Source organism: Gopherus flavomarginatus, chromosome 4, assembly GCF_025201925.1.
Source record: "Gopherus flavomarginatus isolate rGopFla2 chromosome 4, rGopFla2.mat.asm, whole genome shotgun sequence".
Classification (NCBI taxonomy): Eukaryota; Metazoa; Chordata; order Testudines; family Testudinidae; genus Gopherus; species Gopherus flavomarginatus.
In genome coordinates, this window is record NC_066620.1 from 35,310,800 (window position 1) to 35,335,027 (window position 24,228).

At 43.2% G+C, this 24,228-nt stretch overlaps 1 protein-coding gene and 1 pseudogene across 1 annotated transcript; one reads left to right on the plus strand and one right to left on the minus strand.

Moving 5' to 3' along the window:
* Positions 1-236: 236 nt before the first annotated feature.
* LOC127049575 (toll-like receptor 2) lies at positions 237-2,446 on the plus strand (annotated as a pseudogene).
* Positions 2,447-13,804: 11,358 nt separating this feature from the next.
* On the minus strand, positions 13,805-17,442 carry GPR75 (G protein-coupled receptor 75). The gene has a single exon (XM_050951858.1). It carries the CDS (start codon positions 17,339-17,341, stop codon positions 15,680-15,682), a length of 1,662 nt encoding a protein of 553 aa, XP_050807815.1. The 5' UTR covers positions 17,342-17,442; the 3' UTR covers positions 13,805-15,679.
* Positions 17,443-24,228: the final 6,786 nt, after the last annotated feature.

Below are 24,228 nucleotides of genomic sequence, written 5' to 3' on the forward strand. Positions count from 1 at the left end.
TATTGTAGTCCTTGACCGTCCATCTCCACTCCATCCAAGCCCAGCCTGAACAGAAAGGATAAACAAGTTCTCAGTGTTCCAAGAGAGCACGGCCAAGTGTTTCCTTTTAAATATTCTCAACTGGCTCCTTTTTAAAATATATACAGTTAAAAGTAAACTAAGACTTGAATTGCTACAAGGGTCTACGTAATGTTGAAAGGATTATACTAATTGCTTTTACCTTTCTTTTCTCCAGGATGGGGTTCTTCACCACAGTCCGTCATTTCTATTTAATTTCTTTCTTATTCAATGAGGATGGATTCTTCAATCAAGATTATAATACCTCTAGCTCCAAATTTTCTAACTACTGTACTCCTATTTAAACCTTTAATCTATATCTGAGGTACAGGCTCCAAAAACTGCAAGAGTCCTTGATTTCTCACATAACATTATTGAAAAAATAATCAGAAAAGACTTTGAAGGGTTTGGTGCTCTGGAAGTTTTAGACATTTCCTACAATCAGATTCAGGAAATTGAATGTGGTGCCTTTGAGAATGTATTCAACCATATTTCTATAAATCTTTCATTTAACAACCAGTTGCATGAAATTCCTTACCTTGCATCTCACCTAAATTCTTACAAATACACGAAACCGCAGATTTTCCACATTATATATATTTTGAAAGATCATCAGAGACTGCTTTGAAGTCTTCTGTGTCAGCAGAAGGGTTGCAATATTCCAAAGGTTCATCTGGCTTGTTAAATGTTCATTCCAAGTTCAGGTGAAGCATACGGGACTTTCAAAGACTAGACTAGACTAGATAAAAACATAACTGTGTTTCCACCTGCTATGATATGGCATGCTTTCTGTAGAATGCCAAAATATGGAATGCAAACTGTAAACTGTCTGAGGAAGATCTGACAGGAAAAAATGGATGCCAGTCTTTGTAAAGATCAGCTGGACAGTATTTTAGAGCTGAACATTAGTCACAACAATCTGGAAATTGATCTCTTGTCACATTTTATCCTTTTTCTTCCAATGGAAAATGTAGTCTATTGATGCTAGTTACAACAAAATAACAATTAGCAATGTAGATATTAGAAACATTTGTCATTTCACATCCAGCAAGCTTTTGTTTTTAAATATTAGTAACAATCCCATAAACAATTTAGATACTATATGTCTCCCTTCAACAATTGAGATAATTGATTTGTTTTTCACAAGCATAAATCAAATAGCAAAAGTTTTGGTGCAAAATTGTTTGATTAAGAAAAGATAAATATTCAGGGAAATCAGTTCATCTATACTACTGATCCAGACAGCTCTGGAATAGTTGTAGACAAAACTGAACCTGGAAGTATACGTATTGCTGCAATTTCATATATTAGAAGACAAGAAGGTACACCTATAGAAAGCCTGCCAGAGAAAGTAAATCATTTATAAATGTCAAACTGTTCTATTGTAGAACTCCCAATAATTTGTCAGTAATGAATCGTCTTGGAAAATTTCTTCCAATATTGAAATATTTTAGTTTATCTGGGAATAAGATCTCATTTCTTCAAAGTAGGTTGCTTCCAGAATCTTTGATTACGTTAGATATTAGCAACAATGCCATTACTACAATAGTGGAAGACATTTTGGGGCGTTTGACAAAATTCAATGTTTTAACTGTTCAAGGGAAACATTTTGTAACTGTGACTTGCACTGGTTTGTGAATACATATATCCATAGACCAAATCTGAGAAAATCTAAGATGCAGCTTTCTACCAGATAAAAGGAGTGCATTGTTCCATTGGTGTTCAAATTGCTATTACAGCTTGTACAGCCATATTGTCTATGTCAGTAATAACAGGCTTATCTGGCATTTGAATGGACCCTGGAAAAATGGGCTGGAATTGGTGCATGGTGAAAAGGAAACAAGGCAAAAAGAGGACAGAAAATAAGTTTTATGATGCCTTCGTTTCATACAGTGAAAATGATACAAGTTGGACTAAAGAGAATTTTCTGGAAAAACTAGAAACGAATGGGTTTAAAATATGTTACCATGAGAGAGATTTCGAACTGAGGCATCTGGTACTTGGTAATATTTTCTATTGCATAGAGAACAGCCGTAAGGTCCTTTTTGTTTTCTCTTTCAGCTTTGTAAACAGCTTCTGGCGTCAATATGAACTAGATTTTCCTGAACAGCAGGTCCTGAACGAAAATCAAGATTCTCTCATTATGGTTATGTTGGAAGACCTTATACCCAACAGTGTGTCACAGAAATACCGCAAACTCAGAAAACGGTTGAAAAGGAAAACCCATTTAAAATGGAGCCCAGATGAACACAAAGAGAAAAATTTTTGGCACCCGCTCACAGCTGCCTTAAAAACATCCAACAACCCACTTGTTTTGAAATCAGATAATGGACTGACACAAGATATGTACGCGATGGAATGTGACTATCAGAATACATTAAGCTTGTGATGTAACATTTACAGTCAAATAAGGCATATTTGCATATTTAATTTCAGCAAAGCTTTCCATTTACAAAATAGGAATTAAATCTATAACCTGATCAGTCCAATGAGAGATTATTAAGCAGTTTGTGCCAGGTACATTCATTTCATCTTGAAAAGAAGCTATCATGTGGAATACCAAGGCTTTGATATTATCAATGTCACTATTTCCTAGAGTTTGATAGTCTACAATTTTAAACCTCGTCAGTGAGGGTTCAGGAAATATAGTGGACATCAGCAAAGAGAAACTTGAGTCATATCATATGTTCTAAATATCTTTTCAAAATCTCTGGTGAACTAGTCAAAAATAATGTGGTTAAAAGACACAGATGTGGTTAACGTTATGGAGATCTAATATTGCTCATGATGAGAAAAGACAGAACAGAAAACAAAGGTCATAACACAACATTCTTGTGATTCAGACTGACCAATGGGTTGCAGTTCAGAAACCAACACATTTGCAATCACTTCCAAACCTGGCAGTGCCCACTCTGAAAACTGCTTCTAGAGACCAAAAACAAAAACAAAAAAACCCTCACAATAAATAATATGTAGTAATTGAATCACACTTCACATCTATCGTTTGCAAAATCTTTTACAGAAGTGAAGACTTTATAGTCTAAAAGACTCTGTTAATACAAAGCATTGGGGAAAAAAATTCCTAGTCCATGTTGTGTTGCGAGCCCTTATTCAATGGCTAAAGTACTGGAATAGAACAGAGTTAAGATATTACAGTGATGAGTACTATAGAATATCCATTGACAACTAGATGTATGTATGTAGAGATACCCCTAAGGTATCTAACCAGATACTCAAGAAAGTACCAAGAAGAAAAAGCCTCTAACCCATGACCATGAAGGCAAGAGAAGGCCAAGAGAGAGAAATGCTCTGCAGCTAATGGAGAAATATTGGTGATGGACAGGGTGACTCAGACTACCTCATCTTAGGGCAGAGACATGGAGAAATTCCAGCTGACATCAGGGATCAGCACCACATTGTAACTAGGAACAAAAAAGCCTGTAGGAGACACCAAATTAACTGATTTTACAGGCCTTTTGTTTTTCAAACTAATTCTTGCCAGATCATGAGAGATCAGGAAAGGAATAAGAAATGCTACTTCTAGGCCTGGTCTACCCTATATAGGTCTACATAAACCACCTTGCACTGATCTAGCTGTGCATGCGTCTATGCTTAAATTGGTCTCCCACTGAAGTAAGCTCTCCATTATGCCAATACAGTAACACTACCTCCCTGAGTGATGTCGAGCTATGGCTGATATACTGAGGCTCATGCAGCGCAAAAGTAGAAAATCCATTACCTATGGAGACTGGAAGCCCCCCACACCCTTTAAAAACCTGACAGGGTATAAATTAGCTGTTACCACTGAAGAAAGATCTTGGGGTCATTGTGGATAGTTCTCTGAAATCATCCACTCAATGTGCACAGGCAGTCAACAAAGTGAACAGAATGTTGGGAATCATCAAGAAAAGGATAGATAATAAGACAGAAAATATCATATTGCCTCTAAATAAATCCATGGTACACCCATACCTTGAATACTGCATGCAGATGTGGTCACTCCATCTCAAAAAAAGATATATTAGATCTGGAAAAGGTTCAGAAAAGGGCAACAAAAATTATTAGGGGTACAGACCAGCATCTGTATGAGGAGAGATTAATAAGATTGGGACTTTTCAGCTTGGAAAAGAGGTGACTAAGGGGGGATATGATAAAGGTCTATAAAATCATGAGTGGTATAGAGAAAGTAAATAAAGATGTGTCATTTACTCCTTCTTATAATACAAGAACAAGGGACTACCAAATGAAATTAATAGGTAGCAGATTTAAAACAAACACAAGAAAGTATTTTTTCACACAACACACTGTCAGCCTCTGGAACTCCTTGTCAGAGGGTGTTGTGAAGGCCAATACTATAATGGGGTTCAAAAGGGAGCTAGACAGAGTCATGGAAGATAGGTCCACCAATGGCTATTGGGCAGGAATGGTGTCCCTAGCCTCTGTTTGCCAGAAACTGGGATTGGGTGACAGGGCATGGATCACTTGATAACCTGTCTGTTCATTCACTTTGGGACACCTGCCATTGGCCATTGTCAGAGGACAGGACATTGGGCTTGATGGACCTTTGGTCTGACCCAGTATGGCCATTCTTAAAAACATTTTTCCACATAAGAACATGTTTCATCTACGTTAAAAATTAAATTAAAAATTAAAAATAACACTGTTTTCAACACCAAGTCAGTAACCTACTGCTGGCAAACGTTCTCAGATTTGAGTCAATGTTCTAGTGTAGATGGGACTTGCATGCCATTTATTTCTTGCATTTATAAAGCTTGATGGTCCAATGTTTCCATCATGAATGACAAACCTCATGTAGTCCATAAACAAATGTTGAAGTTGTCCACAGAAAAGACAGCTCTGGTCTATCTGACTAAGTAATTTACATGTGTTTTATTATAAGACAGCCTGAGTGTTGCTAAAAGCCAGAAGTACTCCTATTGTGAGGCTGCTCCACCAGTGGGCAAGATTCTCCAATCACTACCAACAGTATAAAATCAGGAGTAATTCTGAGTTATCCAAGAGCAGAAATAGTAACCTTATGAATTAATGAGCAAGTGTAATACAACCAGCCAAATTTAGCCTGGTGTGAGTTATGAGCAGGTACACTGACTCAATGGCAGTTGCTCCTTCTTACCCCTGAGCTGGGTTTGAACCATTAGCTTTAGAGTTCTGAGATTTTAAAAGAAAATGGAGGTAGTTACATAAGTAATTTTCACAATTATGAGCTATGCATTCCCAGCTTTGGAAACTGTCCATTTTCTAACATTTATAATAGCTATTTGCTAAACTCCTCTCAGCTGAGGATTTCAACCAAAATGTTCTTTGGGCAAGAACATGGAGTAACTTATTTTCAATTGTATTAGCTAGCAAAGTTATAATTAAATAAATTCTGCCTTAATTAAAATTTGTTTGATTAATCAGAAATGTTCTACGGCTACACAGATTTGACTATGCCCAGGCTTTCAAAAATAGCATCTCTTCTTCTCCCCATACAGATTTCCTACTTTAGGACTATCTGTTTACACATACCCAGTCTATCCCATTACAACACTACATTCTCTCTCTGTCCAGGAAAGCAAGTTGGATATGAAACTGCAGTCAGATTAAATAACTAAGTCCCACCAGGGCTGTTAGTTTAGTTCCCTCTCTTCTGTAGTTTACATTTCACTGCACTTGAAGTGCTGGGCTGTGTCAGTCTTCAATGGCTTTAGATTTAAATCTTAGGTTTGATTCTTAGGTCAAAGTCTCCAAGCTAGATAGATGTGCACGTATTTAAACATTCAGTACTGTTTGTGGCCTTCACTGAAAACCTATGGATTTTCTCATAGTTTCTCTTGCTATGTCTTTGTAAAGATTCCACCTCAACATGCATACAGACATCACTGTCATCGAGGGATAGAGAACCCAGGATCTTCAGACCTGTGATCTTCAGTTTAGAAATTGCTATCTTAGTTCTATTGTAAAGAGGCCACACATAGTGCTGAAGTGACAAGCCTTCTCTAATAACTTCTTGACCTCATGCACATACAGTATTTCCAATAATTACATGACACGTAAGCTTTTATAGTGCAGAAATGAAAAATATATAGAGAGAGACTACTGCATCAATTGCCCTAATGGGTGAAGAAATTAATCGATATCACTGGAATTCAAGAACTGCAAAAACTGCTGCAATATCATAAACATTTTTAAAATTATAAACTATAATTATGCTCATGTAAATAAGCATAAGTCATCTGGCAGTCACCACTGATTTTGTCCATTACTCCCACAAGCTCCTTTATTCTTTCTTCCATGCCATCTCATGCATAAAACACCCTGCTCAAACTATTATTGTTAGTGATTTATTTATGGTACTAGGTTCTTTTCAATCAAGTAGGGATGGCCCTGCCCCTAGGAGCTCACAGTCTAAGGAGACAATGGGGTTAGAGAAAGAGGAGCAACCAACTGCTATTTTTCTTTACCAATAGCTGAGCAGCCATTAGCGGATGGGAAATTAATTCTACATTTCCTCTTATGTGACCATTTCTACTCTGGAGCCCTAAAAGGATTACAAAAGGCCCATTTGGTAATAAATATACAATAATTTGTGATATTTGGTTACTAATTGCATCCAGGACCGGCGCTAGGGGTTTAAGTGCCCTAGGCGGACGGTAATTTTGCCGCCCCGCGCGCTGGTCCCGCGGCTCTGGTGGAGCTGCCACAGTGGTGCCTGCGGGAGGTCCACCGGAGCTGCGCGAGCAGCCGACCGTTCGCAGGCACGACTGCGGCAGCTCCACCAGAGCCACGGACCAGCGGACCCCCTGCAGGCACCACTGCGGCAGCTCCACCGGAGCCGCCTGCCGCCCCCTCCGGCAAAACGGTGCCCACCAATTATTCTGGCGCCCCAGGCGATTGCCTAGGCTGCTTAAATGGTAGCGCTGGCCCTGATTGCATCCCAATACTCTTTAATGGCTGGACACATCCACTATACATGCATAAAATCTCCTCTTTCACCACAATTTCTCCAGCATTTAATCCCATTAAATCTATCTATATTTTTTAACCTGACTGGCGTGAGGTACCATTGATGTAGTATCTTAAAAAAAAATTCTTTTATTGTGCTACAGATTGAGGTTGCCAGTCCTCTTTTCCACATGAAAGCCCATTCCTCTGGCATAATCTGTCGAGCCACATCCTTTTCCCAGCGTTTCATACATGGACATTTACTTTTTTTTGGTTAGGAGAGTTGTGTACAAAGACTGATATCAATTAGTCATAATTTTTGTCTCCTGACAATACACATAGCTTCTATTAAAGTTAGCTTTTAATATAAAAAAGGTTTTCTAGAAAGCTGAGAAACAATATCTGACCTGAAAGTACAGGTATCAGGAAACAGAGTGTCAGTTAAATTTGGTTTTGATCTCTAAATAAATTAGACAATTTCTTTACTGAATTGTTGGCCAACTGTGTGTATTCCATGGCTCTCCCAACCTTTGAAGCTTTCTAGTTCACAATTTGGGTTAAGATCTAGATTATTTGCAATGGGTGTCATTGGTGAGGGGGAAAAAAACGTATCTTATTTCCAGTTCTAACCCAAACCAACAGAGTAGCATTTGCTAAAGGAGGTGTATACGTTTCTGGAGGGCATGCTTTTTTCGTTGTTTGTTTTTTGTTAATCCACGGTAGTAGCCTTGCAGTGTTTACAATTTTCTTGTGCAATTTTCTTGTTCAATAAAGGCCCAGTGGTTAGCTGGGTTAGAGCACCCCCAATTCACTACTACTTTGAGTTGGCTGGCTTAATAGTATCCTAGAATACTTAGGCATGGTTTACACTGAGGTGTGGGGGCAGGGGAGGACTGATCTAAATTAGGCAATTTCAGCTACGTGAATACGTAGCTGAAGTTGACGTACCTAGACCTACTCACTGCGGTGTCTTCACTGCAGTGAGTCAACTGCTGCCACTTCCCCGTTGACTCTGCCTGCACCTCTCACGGCAGTGGAGTACAGGAGTTGATGGGAGAGCGCTCAGGGGTCAATTTATCGTGTCTGGACTAGACGTGATAAATCGACCCCCACTGGGTCGATCGCTTTCCGCCGATCCAGCCGGTAGTATAGCTCTACGCTTAGTTCACCCTGTTTAATAGGTCTATACAAAGTATCTGCACTCACTCTTGTTCTTTTTGTATGCCATATATATTCAAACATGCTCTGTATTCCCACTGGTGTTTTATCTGGGATACTCACAGAAAGATTTTGAGACAAGAAAGAGATCCTTGGCACAATGTTCACTTTGACTGTAACTAGTCTTCCCAACCAAGAAATGATATGCTTCCCCAGCACTCCAGATCTTTTTCCATTTGCTGAAGTGTGGTTTGATATTTAAATCGTAGATTTTTAAATCATAGATATTTAAATTCTATGTTGTTTGTAATTTGAATTCCCAGGTACCGTACAGAATTTGTTGCCCGTTTGTACCCAACCGTTTTCCGGAGGAGTGACTTTTCAGCATCTGGCAAATTTATAGCTAGTATTTCAGATTTGGCACAGAAAATCCAGAAACTTTCCAGTGTTTTAAAAATATCCTTAAAACAAGTTTTTTGCTTTGAGTTGGAAGCATACTTAATACCCCTTGTTACTACTAACCCTAAGTCTCACCAGGGCTGTTAGTATAGCTCTCAATTGTACCCTTCAACAATATAAATCATCTTTGCTTATTCTTAAATTGATTTTTAATCTGAAAAGGTATGTATTTAGCAAATCTGCCCACTCTACTTCTCTTTTGTTGAACCCAAAAATGTCTGTTGAAATCAATTACCTTTAACACCTGTAACCTGCCCTTCCTGAAAATGAGTTTCTTGAAGTAAAATAATTTGAGGGTGGATTTTTAAAAATTCTACCAAGGCTATTTTTCCAATTATTTAGCCCTTTCACATTCAAAGACATTACTTTAAAAGGAAGAGCCACTGAGAGTAACTATTTAGCTTACTGAAAAATTTGAAATTACTGTGATTCTTTAGCTGTTTGATCGGAACCTAATAGCTTTCTTTGACAGGGTAACAAGCCTTGTGGATAGGGGCAGGGGGAATGGTAGACATCGTATATCTTGACTTTAATAAGGCTTTTGATACTGTCTCATATGACCTTCTCATTAACAAACTAGGGAAATACAACTTAGATGGAGCTATTATATGGTGGGTGCATAACTGGTTGGAAAACCATTCTCAGAGAATAGTTATCAGTGGTTCACAGGCAAGCTGGAAGGGCATATTGAGTGGGGTCCCGCAGGGATCAGTTCTGGGTCTTGTTCTGTTCAATATCTTTATCAATGATTTAAATAATGGCATAGAGAGTACACTTATAAAGTTTGCAGACGATACCAAGATGGGAGGGATTGCAAATGTTTTGGAGGAAAGGATTAAAATTCAAAATGATCTGGATAAACTGGAGAAATGGTCTGAAGTAAATAGGATAAAATTTAATAAGGACAAATGCAAAGTAGTCCACTTAGGAAGAATCAAATCAGTTGCACACATGCAAAATGGAAAATGATGCCTAGGAAGGAGCACTGCATAAAGGGATCTGGGAGGTCATAGTGGATCACAAGCTAAATATGAGTCAAAAGTGTAACACTGTTGCAAAAAAAGTGAACATCCATCTGGGATGTATTAACAGGAGCGTTGTAAGCAAGACACAAGAAATAATTCTTCCACTCTACTACACACTCATAAGGCCTCAGCTGGAGTATTGTGTCCAGTTCTGGGGACCACATTTCTGGAAAGATGTGGACAAATTGGAGGAAGTCCAGAGAAGAGCAACAAAAATGATTAAAGATCTAGAAAACATGACCTATGGGGAAAGATTGAAAACACTGGGTTTGCTTAGTCTGGAGAAGAGAAGACTGAGGGGGGACATGATAACAGTTTTCAAGTACATAAAAGGTTGTTATATGGATAAGGGCAAAAAATTGTTCTTCTTAACCTTTGAGAATAGGACAAAAGCAATGGGCTTAAATTGCAGCAAGATAGGTTTAGGTTGGACATTGCGAAAAACTTCCTGTCAGAGTAGTTAAGTATTAGAATAAATTGCCTAGGGAGGTTGTGGAATTGCCATCATTGAATATTTTTAAGAGTAGATTAGATAAATAGTTCTCAGGGTTGGTCTAGATAATACTTAAGCCTAACTAGAGTGCAGGGGACTGGACTAGAAGACCTCTCAAGGTCCCTTCCAGTCCTACAAGTCTATGAACCTTTTGTTTCTAATTATGTTGCATTCATGATTGTGTGCCTGAATACAGCTTTGTGTCTGTTTGTAAACCTCCATCTATTTCTTGTATTAATCCCCTTCCCAGCCTCCTCTGTTCCCGCCCCTCTTGCATTCCCCTTACTCTAAATCCACAAATGAAATATCACTTTAACTTATAAAACAGTCCCCAAATGACTGTGCTTTGTTAAACCATTAGGCTAACAGAAGACAGATATTATTGATCATCCCAAATAAAGCAAATGTCATACTATTTTCTTGATAACAATAACACAGTTACTGTTCAGTGGTTTGTTTCTGATGACTCCTGAGAAGTCCCTTTAAATTACTCCTCAGGTATATGAGTTCTCTTATTCACCTTCACTTCTGCCATTGTCATTATGGCATCTAAAGTCTTTTGTCTTTTCTTTCCATTTCTTCTTTTTCCTGGGTTTCACCATTTATCAAGAATTTTTCAGTAGCTTATCTCTAGTTACTACCTTTGGAGAGACTTCTTGTATGTCTGAGATTTTGATTTCTATCACAAGCAAGTGGGTTGTATTTTTTCCTTGTTTAAAGTTTCTTACTGTATAATACTGACTTTGGAAGCTGAATGAGAATTTAAATGGGAATCCCCATTTCTAGCAGCTATCTGCCCTCCTCAGCATTGCTGTAATTTCCTCTAGCTCTCTTCAATTTTTTAAGGTTAGGGCAGAGAGATCATGGAAAATGTGCAGCTTATAGCCTTTGAGTATGAACTCTGAATGCTCTCTGGCTTTTTTCATAATTAAATTTTTCTGCTGCTAATTTCACAATTAGGTCTCTTGAGTTTTTTATTATTATTATGAGGCCCAGGCAGGGGGAGCAGTGCCCTGTGTGCTCTCTCCACTTATACCTCTCCCAGAGAGCTTAGATGTAACAACTCTACAATTAAAGTTTCTATATATCAGATTGGGTTTCCTCCTTCAGTGTTTTCAGGCATACTCTTAATTCTGATGTTGTTCCTTCTTGATCTGCTTTCCATACTGTCCAATTTAAGCTGCATCTCTCTCTGCTCCCTCAGTGCCATGTGGTTCTGTAGCTCTGTTTCTCTCTTACTTGCTTTTCTTAGGCCTGGTCTACACGGGGGGTGGGGGGTGTAACGATCTAAGTTACGCAACTTCAGCTATCTGAATAATGCAGCTGAAGTCGACGTGCTTAGACCTACTCACCATGATGTCTTCACTGTGGTGAGTTGACTGCTGCCACTCCCCCGTCAACGCTGCTTGTGCCTCTCGCGGCGATGGAGTACAGGAATCGACGGGAGAGAGCTCGGGGGTTGATTTATCGCGCCTAGACTAGACAGGATAAATCGACCCCCCCAGATTGATTGCTGCCCGCCGAACTGGCAGGTAGTATAGACGTACACTTAGGCCAGTGACTTGCTCTTCCAAGTTAGCAACTTCCTTCTTTATTGCAAGAAGCTTGATCGTCAGATCATTTCTCATGCCTTAAACTCAGAGATCATCTCCTGAATGCCTGCTTTGGTTGCCATTTGATTTTCTTCAGCTCTGACATTTCTGTCTAATTTGGCTGCCATGAGTTCACTTGGAGTCTGAGAGATTTCTCCACGCTGTGAGCCAGAAACAGTCTTCTTAGTGAGTTATCTTTTTAAATTTTCAGAATTCCTTGGAGACTCCATCCTCTGCAACTGTATGGTCTCTTTTTGTGGGGAGTTTAGTAGGTTTGGGAGTGTGGGGGTTGATGAAGGCAAATTGCTTTGCTATCCCCTCAAAGCCCAGGCTTCAGACAGCCATGTTATTTTGGCTCCCTGATGGTCTCCTCTCCAGATTTATTTTTACCACGCAGTCTATGAGAAATTGTCAAATTATAACCACTAGGTAAATGACCAGTAAGGATTTATTTTATAGTTTATAAAATAAATTAATCAACTGAAAATCATCTGGCTGTGCACATATCTGACTAATATTATTTTCCTCCTCATATATACACACACACATATATATACACACACACATATACACACATATATACACACACACACACGCACATATACACACACACATATATATATATACATACTTATATACACATATACACATACACACGTATATATGCACATACACACACACATATATATATTTTACAGAGTATCTCATCTCTAACACTGATCAGCATCAGATGTGTCAGAGGAAGGTGAAGTAAACCCACAGTAAGGATAATCTGCCCCCTATGAAGGTCTAATCCTAATCTCTAAATCAGAAAATATTTTAAAGGCCAAAGCAGGAGGTTTTATATCCCTTCCAAAATTTCTTGGCATTAACTATTATAACTCTGGGTATTCTTATTACCCATATAAATGTCCAATCCCTCTTTGAATCTTGGCAGATTCTTGGTCTCAATGATATTATGCAGCTATGAGTTCTCCAGTCTAATTCTGTGTTATAAAAAAGGACATGCCACCTTTCAGTTTCATCTTCTTGTGTTATCAGACAAGGAGAACAGTAGCTCCAAATCTACCTTCTCTAAACCATTCAGTATTTTTTATACTTTTATCATGTCCTCTCTTACTCATCTCCATTCTTTTCAATCTCTTAATATGAGTGGCCCACCCCTCTAACCATTCACATGCTGCATCTTGTCTCAGTTAGACTGCCACTTTTATGAAGTAAGCAAGTTTTATTCTGTGTCCAGTGTCCAGCATAATGGTGTCCTGATTTGATGGGGCCAGTTAGCTACTACTATAGTACAAATAAATAAGACTACTGGCGATAAAAATCACTATTTTGTGATCTTCTAATAACTCCTGATACTTAAATTAAGGAATCACTTCAATAAAATTACAGCAACATAATATATTTTCTATTTACCACATCCATACAGCTCCACAAAATGCTTTGTTATTTAATATTATGTAGGACAACTCAAATTGGACAGTGTTCCTATTGCAATTAAAAGTTCAGAAATGCTACATTTTATTATCTGATACTGCAAACATTTAAAAATATTAGGAATACAAAGTTACATCAGCAGTTAACTTAAGAAAAAACATTATAAAATATTTTGAAAAGATTTCAATCTCTTTCTCACTTTACTCATCACACAAATATTGAATACATTTACTTTTATGAGCAAAGTGATCATAACCCTTAGTCATGTTATGGAGCTCACATGATTCAAAGCACATGCATAATCTGAGGAGCATAAACAAACCACCTTAAAACCTGATCTAACAATACCTGCACACCCCAACTCTTGCTGACTTCAGTGGGAGGTTTGGACGTACCAGGAATGCAGAACAGGAGATGTGCAAGTACAATACATATAAGACCCAATCCTAAATCCATTTCTCAGAGTCAGGACCCAGTCCTAATGTCCTTTTCAAGTAAAGCTTTCATTTAGTGCAATCAGCGTGGTGTCTGAGTGAGAGCTGCAGGATCAAGCTCATAACATCATATCCACCCCAAAAAATTATGGGGCATCATGCTAAGGAGTAATCCAAAGACAGAAAAAATACCAAACGTGAGACATTTTAGTTAGTTATATTTTATCATCACTTTAGCGAGGACCATGTTATTCATTCACAGAGAAAAATATCTGGGTAGGGAGAAAAGAACCACTGAAATTATTTCAACTTTACATTTCTTTAGATTGCTTACTGCAAGAAATTATGTCATGTTTAAATTACTGATTATTACACTTTATTTTCTTCAAACTAAGAAAATTGTTCATTAAAGTGACATTCTTCAAAGGAAAAACTGTAAAATAGTTTAGTTTCGAAAAAAGCCAGCTAAAACAATTCACATTACTATGAAAGGATGTTTTTCTATTTCTAAATAATAAATAATTTCCCTGGAACTGAACAACGTAATTCTGTTAATTAAAGACACCAACTTTTTCAGATTTGGGTGGCTAAAATGAGGCACCTAAACTTGTAAGTGGTTTAATTATTTCAGAGCTCCTGAGCTCCTGCTGAAGGCTATAGGAGTTCAGAGGGTTCAGCACTTTTGAAATACAGACCACTTATTTAAGTGATTGACATTAAGAACACCAATCTGAAAATTTTGGCTCGCAGATTAAATAGTAAAAACTTTATTTTAAAACTAAAACTGTTCTGTTTCAATAGGGATTTCCACAACACATAATACAATAAAACTAATTATCAGCATTATAAAAATATTTAATTTCTATATTTTGTTGCTTATGTAGGGCTATAGATAAAATGCAGAAGTAAACAAATAATCTGACTTCAAGGTAAATAATGCATCACTAGACTGTTTTAAAATGTTTTAGTAGATAAGAAAATCTGAAAAAGTAGTAATATTATGATTACTTGGTAATTCTGTTTCTTCCAGATATTAGTAATTTCTACCCACATTTGATGGCAATGTCAGATTTTAATCTGCCAAATACATATAAAGTCATAGACAAAAAGCCAAACAACAACACTGCTCCTCAAGTAACAGTTTGTAAAGTAGAAAATTACATAGGCTATTGCATTAGCAATAAATGCCAGCACTGTGATATTGCAATAGTCATTTGTATTCTCAAGTGAAACTTATCATTTAGGCATTGCAAGTTAACTTTTATCGGTTGAAAATAATTTCTCCATATACCACTAAAATGGTATTTTATGACACCAGTGCCTACAATAAAGGTGTAACAAAAATTAAGATTACCATATAACAAGGCACAATGCCTTTTGCAAGGATCATCCCTAATAGGTAGTGATATACTGCCATTTATAACTAACCAGGAGTGAAATCCTGGTCCCACTGAAGTCAGTGAGAACTTTCCATTGACTTCAGTAGAGCCAGGATTTCACGTTAGAACCATAGAAAAATTTACTCAGTCTGGCACTTGTTATAGGAATATTATTCATGCTTTCAACTCCTGCAATAAAACAAACTTTATACTTAAATTATCAAGATAAATCCTTAAGCATCCACCTAATTCACTGGAAACATGGTTTTCTATGTTCCTAAAAAAACAGCAAATATATAACAAACCATAACGTTGACAAAGTCTGTTTTCTTTACATACTTTGCCACATGATGTAATTAAACCTACACTTTCAACACTTACAGTGTTCAGCATAAAATTTAGTAACAAAATCACCCTAATATCACTATTCCAAGTAAAAATCTAAAAGGTGCCCTTTTTATTAATGGAAAATCATACAATTTCAAGAAAATATCACGAAAACAGTATTCTACTGCTTAGTTCAACTCTAAAAAACTGAATATTAACAATAATAGTAATTCATAAATTGGCAGCTGTATAGTAAAATCAGATAAAATACTATACCTTTGAGTTTAGAATAATCATAAACAAAAACAAACAAGGGGAGACAGAGAACCAGATGAAGTGTGGACAAGTTTCTCTGACATCATCCTCCAAGTTAAACGGAGGGGACAGGAATCTGTTTAGCTGAAGTGCTGTCATAATCTCGCACCAAGTCATTAGTGGTATGATAATGCATGGCAATATAGGATTTGGCAAATCCAAAAGTAGACTTTACTGGCTGTAAGCTATTTGGGGTGCTCACTTCCTGGGAAGGGCTGCTGTTATAGATGCTGTAATAAGGTTCAATGCGGGTATTCATGGGGGTTGAGCTGCTCTGTGCGCAGTGCTGATGTCCAACAGAAGCCTTGGGACTCAACACACTTTCCTTAGAATGACTAGGACCACAAGCTTGATCCACAAACTTTTTCTGAGGTTTTGGAGACAACATATATGCCGAATTGGTTTCATGATGAGATGACTTGTTTCTGTTGACTTCCAAGCTCCCTTTGCCCATGGCTCGAAGCCTTGTCTTCTGCTTGCAGCAGAAAAAACCAAGGGCTAAATATTGGAGACACCAAAGGACTCTCCTCCTAAGTCCAGCACTGTTCCGGGAATATATAAAAGGATTTAATCCAGATTTGAAAAAAATGAGGGTAAATCCACACAACTCGAACTGGTAGAGGATGAAACCACCATTACTGGACAGCACATCCTGCACTAAGAAGATCCCCAGGGGGAGACAGCAAACTAAGATAGAGAGGACAATGACCACACATGTCACCACTGCTTTGGAGTCTTTAGCTGTGGACAAATTGACTGCAGACACCAGTTGGAGTCTGCTCCAATTGGCGGCTGCTGGAGCTGGCAGCTGGCTGAGATTCTTACTGTATCCATGGGTCTGGACATTCTGCAACCTGTTGTAGTTCTGGTTCATGTACAAAGCAGGCACAGTACACTGCACCCCATCCACCCCTTCTGAAGCAGGAGGTCCAACGAAAGGCTGGGGTCTGGAGGCATCTACTGTGATGATGGGAGGACATTTCCTCACTTGGGCATTTCTCCTCAGTGTCTGGGCTATCATGATATAGGAGACGGAGACCACAGCTACACAGCAAATGAAATCACTCACATACAAGTAGAGGATGATCTTCCCTTCGCCACTGATCAGGCTGGACATCGGGAGGCAGAGGCGGGATTTACGGGTTCTCAGGGTGGCCAAGGTAGCCAGGGTGAAGCTGGTGGCCCACAAGAGCAAGGTGAGCAGGAGAGTGCAAGGGAAGGAGGCAGTTTGGTTGGGCTGCTTCCCCAGCACCATCCGCAGCCGGTGCAGGGCAATCACAGCCACTGTCTTGAGAGACATGATGATGAAGCCAGAGCTGGTGAGGTGGAAAGTGAAGCAGAAAGCATCAGGAACACCATTCACAGAGTTGAAAAACAGGACAAAGGCAAACATGGGGGCAGTCACCACACAAATGAAGAGGTCGCAGAAGGACAAGTTGAGGATCATAAAGTCAAAGTTAGTCCTGAATTTCCTGAAGGCTGGGTCAAAGAAGGACAAGAAGACAATAAGGTTGCCATAGGACCCCAGGCAGAAGATGATGGCCAGCAGAAAGGTGCAGGTGACCAGTGTAGCTGTGTGGATGATCTCCTGGAGATCCCCCTGGAAAGAGGAAGAGGTGGAATTCCCACTGAGAGAGTGCAGCAGGTGTAGCGAGGTGTTGAAAGGATCCAGGCGCTTTTGGTCAGCCCAGTGCTGCAGTCTGTCAGTCAGGTTCATTTTCACAAAAATAAACACACTACCACCCCCAAAAGGGGAGTCCAGTGCTTCAACTCAGAGGTTTGGGGCAAGGTGAGTCCATGGTGGATGAAGCCTGTACACACCTCCACCCAAAGAAAAAAAAGTCAGAGCACAGAGATTAGCCCACAAAAGAGCATGAGTCACTGAATGGCAGATGTTAGGAATGAGAGGGACCTAACAGGACACACACCTCATCCCCTAGGGGCTGAGGCAGGAGCCCTCCCAGTCAATAAGGCATTTACAGAGACAGGACCGGGGCCAGAGAGAGACCGCAGTCCCTGCACGCAGGGCAGACCTCCCCCGCTTGGTAAAACAAGGCAAAGGCCCCAGTCAGAGCCGGCCCCTCCCCCCACCCCACAGGCTCCCTGGTGAACAGGGCCATGCCCCCCCCTCCCCCGTTCCCGCAGCGCGGGTACAGACCCACAGCCGCTGGGGCGGGGGCAGCGCTGCCCCGCTCGCCCCCCGCCGCCCCGCCCCCGGCAAAGGGAGTCGCTGAGCCTAGGCGGGCGCCGGGGCCGCGATAGGGGGCGGCGCGGCCGGCTCCTGGCGGGTGACCCCGGACTCCCCAGCCCGGGGCCAGGCAGGAGCAGCCGGCAGGATGCACGCAGGGCCCCTGGCGCCCGGCCCCGCAGGTGCCCGCACCGCTGTGCGCGCCCCTCCTGCCCAGTTGTTTTCTCCTCCCAGATGTGAGCCCCCCCCCCGCCGCCTGCGGCCCCCCGGGTGCCGCCGTCCGCGCAGCCAGGCGCGGGGACTCGGGCCGGTTAGTCCGCCCCCGCGGAGCCCCCTTACCTCGCTGCTGGCGGCGGCGCCGGCCTGGCCCCCGGGCGGCCCGGCTCTCTGGCGAGCGCGGAGCGGGAGCCTTCCCGGGCTGGGCTGGGCTGGGCTGGGGGACAGGCGGCTGCTGAAGTCATCGCCGACGTGCGGGAGCGGATCAGTCCCCTCACTGCCACCTGCAGCCAGAGCCCGGCCACGCGCGGCTCCCCAGGGCACGCACACTCTGCATCCCCATCGCACAGTGCAATGCACACTGCACTACGACCACATACTGCATCCCCACCCCTTACTGCATCCCCATCGCACACTGAAATACACAACTGCATCCTCACCGCACTCTGCATCCCCATCGCACACTGAAATACACAACTGCGTCCCCATCGCACAGTGCAATGCACACTGCACTACGACCACATACTGCATCCCCACGGCTTAGTGCATCCCCATCGCACACTGAAATACACAACTGCATCCCCATCGCACAGTGCAATGCACACTGCACTACGACCACATACTGCATCCCCACCCCTTACTGCATCCCCATCGCACACTGAAATACACAACTGCATCCCCATCGCACAGTGCAATGCACACTGCACTACGACCACATACTGCATCCCCACCCCTTACTGCATCCCCATCGCACACTGAAATACACAACTACATCCCCATCGCACAGTGCAATGCACACTGCACTACGACCACATACTGCATCCTCACGGCTTACTGCATCCCCATTGCACACTGAAATGCACAACTGCATCCTCACCGCACTCTGCATCCCCATCGCACACTGAAATACACAACTGTGTCCCCATCGCACAGTGCAATGCACACTGCACTACGACCACATACTGCATCCCCACCCCTTACTGCATCCCCATCGCACACTGAAATACACAACTGCATCCCCATCGCACAGTGCAATGCACACTGCACTACGACCACATACTGCATCCTCACGGCTTACTGCATCCCCATTGCACACTGAAATGCACAACTGCATCCTCACCGCACTCTGCATCCCCATCGCACACTGAAATACACAACTGTGTCCCCATCGCACAGTGCAATGCACACTGCACTACGACCACATACTGCATCCCCACGGCTTACTGCATCCCCATCGCACACTGAAATGCACAACTGCATCCCCATCGCACTCTGCATCCCCATCGCACACTGAAATACACAACTGCGTCCCCATCGCACACTGAAATACACAACTGCGTCCCCATCGCACAGTGCAATGCACACTGCACTACAACCACATACTGCATCCCCACCGCTTACTGCATCCTCATTGCATGCTGAAATGCACAACTGCATCCCCAGCACACACTGCATCCCCATCGCACACTGAAATACACAACTGCATCCCCATCGCACACTGAAATACACAACTGCATCCCCATCGCACACTGCATCCCCATCGCACACTGAAATATACAACTGCGTCCCCATCGCATAGTGCAATGCACAGTGCAATGCACACTGCACTACGACCACACACTGCATCCCCATCGCACACTGAAATATACAACTGCGTCCCCATCGCATAGTGCAATGCACAGTGCAATGCACACTGCACTACGACCACATACTGCATCCCCGTCGCACGCTGAAATGCACAACTGCATCCCCACCGCACACTACATCCCCATCACACAATGAAATACACAACTGCATCCCCATCGCAATGTGCAATGCACACTGCACTACGACCACACACTGCATCCCCACCCCTTACTGCATCCCCATCGCACACTGAAATGCACAACTGCATCCTCACCGCACTCTGCATCCCCATCGCACACTGAAATACACAACTGCGTCCCCATCGCACAGTGCAAAGCACACTGCACTACAACCACATACTGCATCCCCACCCCTTACTGCATCCCCATCGCACACTGAAATGCACAATTGCATCCTCACCGCACTCTGCATCCCTATCGCACACTTAAATACACAACTGCGTCCCCATCGCACAGTGCAATGCACACTGCACTACAACCACATACTGCATCCCCACCGCTTAATGCATCCCCATCGCACGCTGAAATGCACAACTGCATCCCCACCACACACTGCATCCCCATCGCACACTGAAATACACAACTGCATCCCCATCGCACAGTGCAATGCACACTGCACTACGACCACACACTGCATCCCCACCGCACACTGCATCCCCATCGCACACTGAAATATACAACTGCGTCCCCATCGCACAGTGCAATGCACAGTGCAATGCACACTGCACTACGACCACATACTGCATCCCCACCGCTTACTGCATCCCCATCGCACGCTGAAATGCACAACTGCATCCCCACCGCACACTACATCCCCATCGCACAATGAAATACACAACTGCATCCCCATCGCACAGTGCAATGCACACTGCACTACGACCACACACTGCATCCCCACCACACACTGCATCCCCATCGCACAGTGAAATACACAACTGCGTCCCCACCGCACACTGCAATGCACAACTGCACCACGACCACACACTGCATCCCCACCGCTTACTGCATCCCCATCGCACACTGAAATGCACAACTGCGTCCCCATCGCACACTTTATCCCCATCGCCTACTGCAATGCACAACTGCACAACCACACACTGCATCCACAATGCACAACTGCGCCACAACCACATACTGCATCCCCACCGCACATTGCATCCACAATGCACAGCTGCACCACAACCACACACTGCATCCCAACCACACACTGCAATGCATAACTGCACCACAATCACACACTGCATCCCCACCACACATTGCAATGCACACACTGCCTCACAACCACATACTGCACCCACATTGCACCACAACCACATATTGTACCCCACTGCTCCACAACCATACACTGCATGCACACTGCAATGCACATACTGCACCACAACCACATACTGTATCCATGCCACACCACAACCACATACTGTATCCCCACCACACCACAACCATTTCACCCCAACATGCACTGCAATGCACACCTTGTACAACAACCACACTGTACCCCCACCGCACACTGCAGTACATCTTGCACAACTGCACACTGCACCACAACCACACTCCGCACCCACACTGCACCCTACTACACCACAGTGCACCACACATTGCAACACACCTGCACAATGCAACACCACCACCACACTGCAATGCACACTGTACTACAACTATACACTGCACCCCCATGGCATGCACACACATGCTGCAACACACATACTGCACCACCACCATATACTGCATCAGCTTTGCATACTGATAATGCACCACTACCACATGCATAGTGCACCGTCACTATATGCTGCACCACCACTGCACACACACTGCAACACGTGTGTGTGCACTACAAATGCAGCAACCCCACCTCACAGAGCCACACAGATGTACACTGCCATATACAGAAAGACAACCACACACAGCCCCATCACCCCACAACACAGCCCTGCAACCCTGTAATACGAAAGAGGCACTGTCACAAGACACTGTAACATAACCATACAACACACAATTACACAGAAACATGAGAGAGGCAGCAGCATCACACACAACTACCACACACAGCAGCACAACATACAAATAGCAACACAGAAGAAGCACTGCTACCACACACACAAACACACAACAAAACACATCTCCAGCCCACACAGTGTGTGACAGCAACACACAAACACTGCTGGTGACATGGCAATACATAAAACACTACAGCAACAAAGTCTTAGAGCCACACACCGTGTCAGAGTCACAACAGCACTCGCTATGGCTGCCTCCAGACTGGCAATTTTGGGGAAAAGCATCCCTGTCCTGTGGATAGTGAGCTCTGCGTACTGACACTGTCTCCTTGTTACATGGCTGTACAGCAGCCAAGCAACAAGGGGCCCCACCCTGGACTGGGAATCCTAGGCGTTACTGTAATACAAAATAAAACAACAACAACTGTGGGAGTGCTAGTGTAGGTTGCCTGCTACCATTGGAAGGACATTGTCATGTAATCCCGCAGCTCTACATGCCATAGTGTTAAAAATGGGCCAGATAACACTACGGATTCCACCGCTGCTACAAACCAGTGAAGAGCTCCGGTCTGAATTGTGTCAGTATAGGTTCAGCCCTAGCCTAGCCAGGACAAAAGTGTCTTCACAGTGTTGCCAACTCTGGTGGTGGGGGGGATTGGGTTTCCAGAGTGATGGGATTTCTCTTAGAACTGGGCTAGTCTTGTGATGAGGCAAGACACTCCAGCCCTCTAGCAAATCTGAGCTGGAGTGGCTGCCCATTCCACTTGCCTGCCGCCTGGGAAAACCAGAGTTATGGAAGGCAGAGCAGTCTCTCCCCCGTCCCCACTTGAAGCCATTCACAAAGGGGTGGGGAGGGGGAAGAAGGGAGCAAAAGAGTCTGGCAGCTCAGAGCAGCTCCATTTCCTCCTGCCCTCCCCCATCCTGTGAGCAATACAGATGGGATGGTGCCCCCCTCTCCATTCCTCTGCGGAGAGGCACAGGGAGCAAGGGGAGATGGGACCCAACTTGCAGCCCCTCCCGCAGCCCTGGAGAGGAAGATGAAGAACCCTAGGAGGAGCAGAGGTGAGGCTGGGAAGGGGGTGGGGTGAGAGCTCTGTCAGCAGAGGCCAAAATCCCCTTACCCAATATATCTGGCAGCGTGGGCAACACTAATTGCCTCTCACACATGGGATGGGCAGGAGTTGTTCAAAAATCAAATGACAGACCAAAAAACCCACAATATTGTAATTAAAAAAAAATCTCATAAATTTGGGGTCCAATCTCTTGACTGTTTGGGGTCCAACTCATAATTTGTGATCTCTTGTACCTGGCAATAGTGAACCTTGACACTTGGTTTCAGCACTGGTCAGCTTCCTAGTCTTGATATAGCTACCATCTCCCAACAACTCGGTGGCACAACAAGAATCAAGTACTCTGTTGCCTTGGCATGTGCTACAAATGAAAAGAGGGAAAAGACCTGTTAGGAATAGTACAACTGGCATCTGCTAAGGTGAGTGTCACACTGCAAAAGGGGCTGTTAGGGGTATTTCTGCAGAAAAAGGTTTGGTCTTAACCTGTGTTAGCTAAATTGAGTTAAACTAGCGGGGAAGACACAGCAACTCAGCTTTTAACTCAGTTTAGCAGCTCAAGTTAAACCCAGTTGGGCAGCTGCTAACCTGAGATAAAAGCTGAGTTGCTGTGTCTTTGCTGCTGTTTGAACGCAAGTTAGCTAACCCGAGTGAAGAATGCACCTCTTCTGCAGTGCAGACATACCCAAAGTCTCTGCCCAGGATGAGGCCCTGCTGCATGTTTGGAGTTTTAGCCTATAGCAGGGGGTGGCCAATCTGTGGCTCCAGAGCCACATGCGGCTCTTCAGAAGTTAATATGCAGTTCCTTGTATAGGGACCGACTCCAGAGCTGGAGCTACAGGCACCAACTTTCCAATGTGCCCGGGGGGTGCTCACTGCTCAACCGCTGGCTCTGCCACAAGCCGTGCCCCATTCCACCCCCTCCCCTGAGCCTGCAGGGCCCTCGCTCCTCCCCTCCCCCCGAGCCTCCTGCACACCACAAAATAGCTGATCAGGAGGTGCGGGGAGGGAGGGGGAGGCACTGATCAGTGGGGCTGCAGTGAGCAGGAGGCACTAGGAGCAGGGGCGGACGGGAGCTAATGGGGGGCTGCTGACGTATTACTGTGGCTCTTTGGCAATGTACTTTGGTAAATTCTAGCTCCTCCTCAGGCTCAGGTTGGCCACCCATGGCCTATAGGGATGAACCTACTGGATACCTTCCCTCCAGCTAGGCTGAGTTGGAGGGAAAGGCATGGAAAGTGCTGTATTTTACTGTGTTCAATCTCCAGCCAGCGGAGGGCTCCATAATACAGGTGAACAGGAAAAAGAAATAACAGCCGGGGTCAGAGGGCAGCAGGCTCAGGAGGATGCCAGCTAATCAGAGGCAGAGTGTGAGCTGGAGCAGCTGGCTAGCGGCTGTAGCCTCAGAACTGGGACATAGGTACTGGAACTAGGAATGCTGGGAGTGTTGCTGAGCCTCGTGACCTGAAGCGGTTTCCTTCATCTACAGAGTT

Excerpts from the sequence above, each read along its gene's own strand:
- GPR75 (XM_050951858.1), bottom strand. The coding sequence starts at position 17,341 with ATGAACCTGACTGACAGACTGCAGCACTGGGCTGACCAAAAGCGCCTG.